The following is an 11,198-nucleotide window of genomic DNA, read 5'->3' as shown; positions in this document are numbered from 1 at the left end:
GTACTGTACGGATCAGCCGATCCGAACAGCACACTCCATAGAAATGAATGGATGCACCTGGTACTTCCGCTTTGACGGCGGCCGGCCGCTTAACCCCCTGCGTGCCGGCTACGTCCATTCATTTCTATGCAAGCGTGCTGTTCGGATCGGCTGATACGAACAGTACTCGCTCAACTCTATTAATGATAGATCTACAATAACCCTAAATAGTCTTATCACACGGACAGGCACTTGGAAACCTCTTTAAAGACAACCACCCAAAAGTAATGTACGTCCTGCTTCTTACAATGCTTGGTTGGGTTAAGAGGGCTTTTCTGTTGCTTCTATCTTCCAGGTGTCTTAGATGCTCAGTTAAATACATATCAGGGTTCTTGGTAAATGTGATTTCCCTCATCTCTGAACCACCGTTTTGTTCATTTAGATTTTTTTCTGACATGAGCTATGAAGACCAGACAGAACACGATTTAGCTGTTTAGAGCCTTAGTAGATTACAGTCTTGCTGGATTATATGTGATGTAATCTACACCATGTGGGATTTATCTTGTACTAGGAACGTCTTCATAAAATTAGTGATATCACACATCACTTACCAAACTGCTGGAGCCTGCACAATACAATGAACTTTGGTTTATCTTGATCAATATTTACCTACATGGCAAATGTTTAGCTACAAACCTAAACTAAGGTTAATGTCCATCACCAAAAAGTTTACCGACAGAGGAATCTTATCTTCTCAAAGCATATTACCCAAAGTCAAGTCTGTTGTCATTGTCCACATATTGACAAATTTTATGCTGCATCCTTCTCGACTACTATGAATATACATACATAGAGGATATAAATGAAGAACGGGAAGAGGAAATCTCAGAGGGGTTGTCCAAGACTATAAATTTGAATTGGAGCTGATGCCAATAGCACAGTGTACCAGACCTCCTCACAGTGTTCAGGGCAGACGGATTCTGGCTTTGTACACTGTGCAGAGGACAGTTGACTGGTGCACATGCAGGGTGTCAGGCCTCCAAACCTAAGAAGATAATCCTTTAATAGTCCGTGGGGAAATTTCAGCATGTTACAGCAGCATAGTAATACAGATACAGGATAATACACAGTAATATATTACGGACGTAGACTCACATATGCTGAGAAGAGAAGATATACTAGGAGTTCATAGCAGCTAAGGAACAGAAGAAGAAAGAAGGAAGACTTCATAATCATTAGTTTTCTGTGCGGAGTGATCTTCGCTTGGTCTGATGTAGATTATACAGCCTGGTCGCGGTTGGAAGGAAGGACTTGCAATAGCGCTCCTTCTCACACTTGGGGTGAAGCAGACGGTCACTTACAGTGCTGCCAAGTGCCATCAAGGTCCCATACATGGGGTGGGATTTGTTCTCCCATATGAAGGTCACCACAGACAGTATCCTTCTGTCACCCACCACCTGTACTGGGTCCAGGGAGCTCCCCAGGACAGAGCTGGCCCTTCTGATCAGCCTGTCAAGTCCATTTCTGTCCCTGGTTGATATACTGCTCCCCCAACAGGCCACACAGAAAAAGATGGCTGAAGCAACCACAGAATTGAAAAAGGCTCTAAGAAGTGTCCCCCGGACTCCGAAGGCCCTCAGCCTCCTGAGCAGGTAGAGTCTTCTGTGACCTTTTCGGTGCAGCGCCTCCAGGTGATCAGCCCAGTCTAGTTTATTATGGAGAAGCACACCCAGATACTTATAGGTCCTGACTATCTCAATGCATGACCTTTGGATCTCCACCGCGGTCAGAGCACTTCTCCGTTTACTAAAGTCCACCACTATCTCCTTGGTCTTCCCAGCATTAATCCTGAGATATTTTTGCTGGCACCATTCAACAAAATCCCAGTTTAAGTCTCTGTATTCTCTATCGTTGCCATCAGTGATAAGGCCGACTATAGTAGAGTCATCGGAGTACTTCTGTAAGTAACAGCTGGATGAGTAGTGCCTAAAGTCAGCAGTGTACAGTGTGAAGAGAAATGGGGAAACTGTACCTTGTGGTGCCCCCGTACTACAGATCACAGTGTCAGACACACAGACCCGGGCTCTCACATACTGAGGGCGGTTTGTGAGGTAGTCTAGGATCCAGTAGGACAGGTGATGGTCCACTCCACCAAGGTTCAGCTACTCCCTCAGTAGCCCTGGCTGAATGGTGTTGAACGCACTGGAGAAATCAAAGAACATTATTCTCAGTGTTCCCAGGTTTCTCCAAGATGAGAGAGCTCTGTGAAGAAGGTGGATGATAGCATCATCTACCCCAATGCCCGGCCGACAGGCAAACTGGAGGGGGTCCAGAGCGGAGCTCACTAGGGGGCGTAGGTGTGTCAGGACCAGTCTCTCTAGGACCTTCATCAGGTGGGATGTCAGTGCTACAGGTCGGTAGTCACCGTAGCCCATTGGGTTGTGTTTCTTTGGGACTGGTACCACACAAAGTTTTCCCACAGTTGAGGTACCACTCCATATGCAGCTAGCATAACATGTGATAGTTCCCTTGGCAGGTAAGGTCTCATGCTCATGGCTAGCAGTTCACTATCACAACAACATGGCTGAAAGGGGTGGGACTAAGCTACCCCGGAGCACACCAGCCCAGTAGCTAACCTGGCCCCACAACAATATGGGCGGGGGCCAAGCGCTACCATGGAGCACTCCCGCCCAGTAGCTAACCCGGCCACAACATGGCCAAAAGGGGCGGGGCTAATACAGCACTGTCGGCTTTCCAGTCATATATAGAACTGCCTGTGCCCAAACCCGTGAAAGGTCCTCTTTAGGTTGCTTTCACATGGAGTTAACACTCCACTCATTCTGACACGTGTGATGTAATATGAACATCGCTGAACCACAATACCCATCAGCCAGGTCTTGACAACCCCTTCAGTTACTTGAACATTCCAACACTATTTGAACTCTGAAGTTTATTTAAAAAAAAACAACTAAATGTACAACCACCTTTTATCAAGGCCAGAAGATTAAAAACTATTTACAGATGTGAAAATACATAGTATTTGCAGTTATGAGAAGTGGCCTTCTGGATGGGAAACTCTAGGACAACCGTTTACTGGCTATTTCTTTGTCCCAGAAGGTGTCACACAGTAAACAGAAAATCTGTAGCGGCAGTTACAGCCAGTTTATATGCTAGGACAATCCAGTTCATGGCCACTTGTGAGTGTCCTTTATAGTTCATGCATCATCTTCCATACTGAAAGATCTGCTTGACTGCTCCTCCAAGTCTGCTTCGTCTTCATTTCTTGCTTCTTCCAAGTCAAGGTTCTTCAAGTCTTCAAGACTTGAAGGTGCACTTCCAGTAAGCCTCTAAGAAAAAAAAAAAAAAAAAAAAAAAAAAAATTTAAAGAAACCACATGAAGCTAGGATATACTGTAAAACCCACAAATTTAAAAAGGTTTCAACCTCTTATTGCACTAAGGCCACTATTGAGCAAAGTGCACCAAATAGAACAAAGCTTTAAACTATAATCCACTAGACTCACCTCTACCAAGTTAGCCATGTACTGAACTTGTCCTGCTAGTTCCATGAGTTCATCATTTTCCTGCTTTAATCGTGCAATCTCTCCATCTTTCTGCTCAATATCTTTATGCAGCTGTAGGACAATTGAAGAAATTAGTGCCAACATACTGGATGAAGTACCATTGTCATTGCAAGCGACTTTTACACAGGCATGTTAGACATAATGGAGCATGGAGCAGAGATTGCTAACATGCTTTCCAAAATTTGTAATATTTTTATTATAAACAGAAAATATTGAGTTTTCTAATTGATACTATGTAAAAATACCCAATTCCTTTACAGAATTTTTCGCAGCACAGCCCATTACTATCACTTCATTACTGCACCCCATTATGTGCTGTTCATTGTGCACATGATTGGTTAGCCACACCCACCATGAAGTCATTTCTGATGCAAGTAGCATTTGTCTAAACTTTGACTGCTAAAGGGACATGGGGACTGGGTGATTAGAGGCAACAAGCAGCATGAATAGCTAGGCAAATACTTTATGCTTCATGCCCCTTCACTTGACAAGAATTCTTCAAATAGTGGGGTAAGAGTTTTATGAACACTGATGGGATAGCAGCATGTTAAATACATAGGGAGCGAAGGCTATATGCAACATTTACAATAGATATGCTTGATAGAGATGAGCAAGTAGTATTTGATAGAATACCTCCCCTGCATAGTTATTGGTGTAAAAAAGCGCCAGGGAAAGTGGGAGGGGAATGGAATTTTTACTGAGTTTACCGTGTGGTATTTGACAGACTACACCAATAACTATGCAGAGGAGGTATTCCATCGAATATTACTCATCTCTAATGCTTGATCATCAGCATCATGTCCATGCCATATTCACAGGTTCATTTTCTTAAATACTTGGGCAAAGACGCACCAAGTGTTGGTTTCAATGCCCATATCCATTTTTCAAATGAATATAGGCAAAATAGAAATAAATAAGAAGTGTTGGCTGTAACGCTGCCTTTTTTTCCCCACAGCCCTTCTCACAAAGTCTGCCAAGGTTTCCTCTGTGGACACCCTGCTTCCATTATACCAATAGGGAAACTACTTTCCCTGTTTCCATAGGTATATTTGATATGCTGCAACTTCCAAAATCGCAATGTTTTGAAAATCACAGCTTGTCCACAGCGCATATTTTTCTGCAATGTGTGGATGGTATTTGCCACTTTGCAGGACCTGTATGACACTGCGATTTTTGTAGCAACGCTTAAGCCAGTGGGGCCCTGGCCTTAATGACCTAGGACTTCTGTTTTACAGAGGAACAGTTGGGGTAGGGGTGTCAAGATTATTATTTTTATATATTTTTTTAAACAGCATGTGCTAGAATGCGGTTGCAATTTGTACCAGAAACTGGCATATATCCCCTTCATGCACTGTTCAACAAGGAGACTGTTTAAAACGCAACACATCCTAATTGTGCTGCATTTTTCTCAGATAAGTAGTGTAAGCTTCAAGCCAGGCAGCCTAGAGGACTATTATCAGCAATGTTATAAGTTTATACTCCATTAGACAGGATTAGCAAGTTCTCTCCATATTTTGGACTCTAGGAGGTTTCATTAGCTATATTGTAGTTTATGTAAATATCTTGTACAACATAGTAACCCTAAGAGCTGATCAGCAGGGGTATAGTTCCATTCCCACTTATCTAATACCACAGTGCTAGTCTTCATATCATGAACATGCTTGTTACCTTTTCATTCTCCTGTAACACTTCATAGAGTGCCTTTCTTCTTTGTTCTGCAAGCTCCTTCCAGTATTGGTATGTGGGATTTTCTATGCAAGTAGAAGAACATTTTAGTACCATTATATGAGACAAGTGTTATGGTTTGTTGTATTTTACATATAAAAACTGCATTCTGCGTTAAGGACTCACCTTGTACCATAAGTTCATAAGCTTCCTTTGAACAGTCTTTATTCTCCTGCTGGTATGGGTCAACAGCAATTTCCACCTTTGCTTTCTTTGAGACTATCTGATCATTCCAAAGTTTTCTTTTTGTTGAGTTTTTGGTCTACAGATGAGATTAGACATTAGTACTGCAAATAAAGACTAGCGAGTATTATCAGTTCTGAGAACTTGCTACACACCTCTGTACGGCCAACTAGATGACCTGTGGCTGAGGGCTGGATCACCTTCAGTGTCCTCCTCTGGGCAGCTTCACATGCTTTATCAGTGAAGTAGTTCTAGTGAGGGGAAAAAAAAAAAAAAAAAAATTCACAATGTCAACATATGAAGTAGCTTTAAATCTTACAGAAGGTAACCACTGCCCTTAATCTTACATAGAACACAGGCCCATTAAGCCTAGGCAAACTAGATGTCTAAAAGTTTAATCAATATCCTGAAAGCAGAGTAAACATTAGGATTACATTGAATGATTTTATAATAGCTGTACTGCCATTATACTACAGCAAACAAGCAGCTAGATACCATGCTAGAACTGTATCACTACCGTGAGAAAGTCATTGATTCACACTATACTCCAAGTGACAAGTTCAACTTTCCCACGGTCAGGTTCTACTGCTGATTATTATCTGACTGTCAGTCACCAGAACAAGTGCCCAAGACTGTGGGAACCTGCATTGTTAAACATTTCAACTATTGTGTCAAACCCTTTAAAGTTATGGATTATCACATTCTCAAATTGCAACACTTGACACCAGTAGATCCATGACAGGTAACTGTACAACCCGTTATCACATGAGAAAATCTTATTTAAGCCTGCAGGCAGTCTATTCAGACTAGTCTGGCTAACCAATCTTAAGATGTGCACTAACTTAATTTACCTTTGAGAGCTTCTAATATTGTACAAGCTTCTATATTTAAGGTGTTTTAAGATTAGATATTAGTGGAAGAACACCTTGCCATAGGAGTTGGAGCTTCCTTTGGGTGGAGTTGGAAAAACTAAAGGAAATTTTAATGTTAATACTGTAGCACGTATATCTAGTATTGATGTATAGAAGATTTCATAGGGATACACTCGTTTTGGGATTTAGAAGGGCTGTACTGCATCTGACAGTGGCTGCCATCCACTTTTGAAGGAGTTGAACTGTGGAAGAATTCAGAAGTCAGATTTAGCCTACTGACTTCACAACCACAATTATAGGATGTTCATGAATAGGGGATGTACCGTTGATTGGAGGTTTTTTTTTTGTTGTTTTTTTTTACTACATGCATACTTGCGCAGCCTTTAGTGAAATCCATCTGTATTGCCTATGTCAACACTAAAGCAACTGGCACTAGTTCTCGAACTGGCTGTAACTATATCTCAACTACTGTAAGACTTGACACCTTGTTCATATGAGGTTTTTTGCACTGTTGGTATAATTTAAATTCAATAAAAATTAATTGAAGTCAGACAGATGGACACCAAAACATGAATGACAGATTCAGCAATGCTTAGTTTCTGTTCTTACAACTGAACAGAAAATAGAGATGTGTCCCCTAACACGCACAGATCAGGGAATGCTGAAAGCTAGCATAGCAGAAGAGAATTTCAAGTCTGACAGTGCTGGCGAAACATTAAGGCTTAGTTCACACGTGGGGCAGATTTTGGATGCGGGGAGCTGGGTCAAAACCGCCTACCACGGTTTCCCCCTCCGGCATCAACTCAAATAAATGGGCCGACTCCAGAGGTTGCTGCCGCTAGGCAGACACCGCAGCTCAACAAGCCATGGAATCCGCCTGAAGGGCAGCCTGCTCCCCCCCCCCCCCATTAGTGGGTCTCCATAGACCACCATTGTGAGGGGGGGGGCGGATTATGACATTGATTACGTGCCATAATCTGCCTCCTCTGTGCCCATGTGAATGGGCCCTTAGTGGACTCATATAACAAGGTACATGTGGGGCCCTTAGTGGACTCCGTATAACAAGTTATATGCAGAGGCCAGCATATCAAGGTATTTTTACAACTGACATATGGTCTAGTCAAATATACCCATGATCAATTTATTGTGTCTAGACATACTGCTAGAGACCACTGCTCATCTCTGCACAGGTGGGCCATCACCATGCATTACTGAGCAGAAACTAGAGGTAAATAGCAAGATTAAGCCATTTTAAGGCTACATTCAGGCCGAGTCCCCACGTTGCGGAAACGCAGCTTTTGCTGCAGTTTTTTGAGCCAAAGCCAAGAATGGCTAAAAAGGAATGGGAAATCTATAGGAAGCTCTTATACTTCCCTCTCCTGCTCAATCCATTCCTGACTTTGGCTCAAAAAAACTGAAAAAAAAAAAGCTGCGTTTCTGCAACGTGAGGCCTCAGACAGGAAGTTTACCATGGTTTCAGCATATACATTAGAAAGCAAAGTCCACAGTAAAAACCTGTAGCATCCCAACCCGTGCTCTCCGCTCACTCAATGACCTAACACTTACATCCTCTATTATCAGAACCTCCCATGCTCGTATACAAGACTTCTCCCGAGCTGCACCACTTCTCTGGAATGCTCTACCCCGGACAATAAGATTAACTCCCAACTTCTACAGTTTCAAACGCAAACTAAAGACGCATCTTTTCAGACAGGCCTATCACAATTCCTAATGCACAAAATTGTCTGAACACTGTATAAGCAATGCCGCCCCTGCTACCTCTTGTGTCACCCCCTCTACCTCATAGATTGTAAGCTCTTTTGAGCAGGGCCCTCAGTCCCATTGTGTGAAATGACGTTCTTTGTTATGTATGTCTGTATCTGAACCCTATAAATTGTACAGCGCTGCGGAATATGTTGGCGCTATATAAATAAAATGTATTATTATTTCCACAAAATCATTGTGTGTGCCTAGAAGTGTAGCACATACCCAACCTTACATGGCATGTGGATTGAGTTTAAAGACTTTCAGATTTAGGGTAGAGAACAGATAGCAAACTCAGTGTATGAACGCAACCACTGACTCCCTCCCACACCAGATGGCAGCATTAGGAGTGTTGTATTTCAACATGCCCAGTCTTTGTTATCAGGGAGATAAGTCACCACAAGTCGCCATAAGTGTGTGTTCTATCCATTACAAACACATGCATGTTAATATGCGCATTTGAGTTTCAGGAGAAGGATGCAGAGGAGTTTGCAAAACTAGTATCAAGTTAGGCTAGGTTCACATCTGCATTACAGCTTCTGTTCAGGTAGGGGCTAATCTACTTAAATAAAGGGGTCTGCTGGGTTCCTGCCCAAAGAGGGCAAAAAAAAATTTCAGAGAAAAGCATGCTTTTGCCTCCACATTTTTCAAGTGGAAAGGAATCCCCAGAGTTAGTGTGAATCTAGCCTAAGCGATATACACAAAATATCCCCCAGCTGAAGGATCTTGTTGGTGGCATTTACCATTTATTACCTTTTACAGACAACTATAGACATGGCACAGCAAGTGTTTATTTGCATAAGGGTTATTTGGCAAGCTAGTGGATAAGGTGGCAGCAGAATAGTTACCTTGATGGAAGCAGCAGGTCTGTCTGCATCAGCTCGGGGTTTCTTGTTAGAATACATGATAACCTGTAAAGCACAGAACACGGCTATTACAGTCTTCATAAAATAAGAATCCTTTAATAGTCCCACAGTGGGGAAATTTTACACACATATTAGCAACTGCAGCCCATCATCATAATGCATTAGTATATCAGGACTATACACCTTCATACAGTCAGGTCTGGTATCTATTCCAACAACAAGACTTGGGCTACATAGAGATTATATATAGATATTTTTCTTATATAGAAACAACAATGTAGCCACTAGGGCCTACAGGCAGGGTCACCTCTGATATCCCATCACCTAACAACGAGAGTGTGCCAGAGGACACTAACACATATACGGACAGTCCACTACTAGGGCCTGGATAACATTGGAAGGTGACCCAGGAAGGAAGGGAGCAGATGTAGATCTGAGAAGGACATGTGTGCTGATGGCTGCCGACACTACATAGCCCAGCACTGACCACCGGCCGATCACTACACTACATAGCCCAGCACTGACCGATCACTGCACTACAGTAGCCAGGGCCCTGACTGCAAAACAGCCGCGTTATTAGCGCCATACTACACTCCTGAAGCCAAGTCTCCGGGACTACAACAACACCGGGGACTCAGCGGCATAGCGCGGGTCACGTAAACCCGGCAATAGGAAGAAACAAATAACTGTGGCAGATCCCGGTAGACATCGCACATCATAGTCAGCAGTGAGACATTACACAAACCACACAGCGCTTACCGCTCTTACACCGCAGGCCTCCAGCACTCCAACCGCCTTGTCTAAGAAGTGAGTTCTTCCCGCGCTCCGCCTCCTTTATACTTAGCGCCCAGACATCACGTGATCCCCTTCCGCCCTCCCTGGCCTTTTCACCCTCAGTACCTAGGTGTCACGTGTGCGCGTGTTCCCGCTTGTGGAAAGGCGGTAGTGCTCAGGGCGGCGGCGGCTCGTCTGTGTAATTCCTACCGAGGACCAGTGAGGGGCCACGTAACACGGCAGAAAGTCATGTCGTACAAGATTATATACTACCGGAACTCTGAATAGTCTCGTCTAAGAGGAATCTGTGAAAAGCAGACTATTCCTCCGCCATGTCTTATCACATCCATGTAACTATAGAGTTAGAGCAGGGAGCTGTCTGGCTCTACAACTCCATTTATTTCTATGTGTAGCTCCAAAAAGAGAATGCTGGGAGCTGTAGTTCCACAACAGCTGTGTACTCCTACCTGCCATCACTGCAGCTTATTCCATCGGGGCCTGGTGTCCCCACATCCCCATAAACCTCTATTTTAGACCTCAGCTCTATACACTGCAGCCCCTGACTTGGTGTTCTGACCTGCAGATACCCCTCCTCGAGAGTTCAAGTCTCCAGGCAGACATGACTAGCCCCTCTGGCTGGATTCTATCATGCACACAGTGAAATCTGGACCTTAACCCCTTCCCGCCGATGGCATTTTTTGATTTTCGTTTTTGACTCCCCTCCTTCTAAACCCCATAACTTTTTTATTTCTCCGCTCCCAGAGCCATATGAGGTCTTCATTTTTGCGGGACAAATTTTTCTTCACGATGCTACCATTACCGTATTTTTCGGACTATAAGACGCACTTTTTTCCCCCAAAATTTGGGGGGAAAAGAAGGGTGCGTCTTATAGTCCGAATGTGGCCGCCTGGCATCCGCTGTAATAGAGAGGCGGAAGCCGGCAAGTGATAGACGCCATTACAGGTGCCGGGGCCTGCGACATCGCTGCGCTCCTCTGCCTGCATGAAGCCAGCAGCGGAAGCAGTGATGCTATTCCGCTCCTCCGTGCCCCCGCCGCTGGCTTCATGCAGGGCAGCGATGTCTCAGGCCCCGGCGTCTATCCCTCCCCGGCATCCGCCTCTCTAGTACAGCGGATGCTGGGTCAGTATCGGTGGCCCCTTCTCCCCCAGGGCTGGTCCCCACCGGCCCCGTACCTGTAAAGTTGCAGGCCCGCTCCTGCGCGACGATATCGCAGGAGCCGACCTGTTCGGGTGACAGCCGGGAGCCTAATGAGGCTCCCGGGCCTGTCACTGCTATATTAGTATTACGGCTGGGTCTATGACCAGCCGTAATACTAATATACAGAATGTCCCATAGACGGCAATACAGTTGTATTGCCGTCTATGGGACTTGCAATCAAGCGACCGCAGGTTCAAGCCCCCGGGGGGGAATAAAATAGTAAAAAAAAAAAAAA

The 11,198-nt window shown here is 44.2% G+C and overlaps 1 protein-coding gene across 1 annotated transcript; it reads right to left on the bottom strand.

Annotated features, from left to right (window-relative positions):
• Nucleotides 1–2,965: 2,965 nt before the first annotated feature.
• GMNN (geminin DNA replication inhibitor) lies at nt 2,966–9,762 on the bottom strand. Its single transcript, XM_075270967.1, has 7 exons — nt 9,731–9,762; nt 8,954–9,016; nt 5,625–5,720; nt 5,413–5,548; nt 5,230–5,312; nt 3,502–3,612; nt 2,966–3,326 (listed from the first exon to the last, which is right to left on the bottom strand). Exons 2-7 carry the CDS (start codon nt 9,008–9,010, stop codon nt 3,195–3,197), a joined length of 615 nt encoding a protein of 204 aa, XP_075127068.1. The 5' UTR covers nt 9,011–9,016; nt 9,731–9,762; the 3' UTR covers nt 2,966–3,194.
• Between the last annotated feature and the right edge of the window lie 1,436 nt (nt 9,763–11,198).

Source organism: Leptodactylus fuscus, chromosome 4 (genome assembly GCF_031893055.1).
Source record: "Leptodactylus fuscus isolate aLepFus1 chromosome 4, aLepFus1.hap2, whole genome shotgun sequence".
Classification (NCBI taxonomy): domain Eukaryota; kingdom Metazoa; phylum Chordata; class Amphibia; order Anura; family Leptodactylidae; genus Leptodactylus; species Leptodactylus fuscus.
This window is presented reverse-complemented; position numbering and strand designations above follow the sequence as displayed.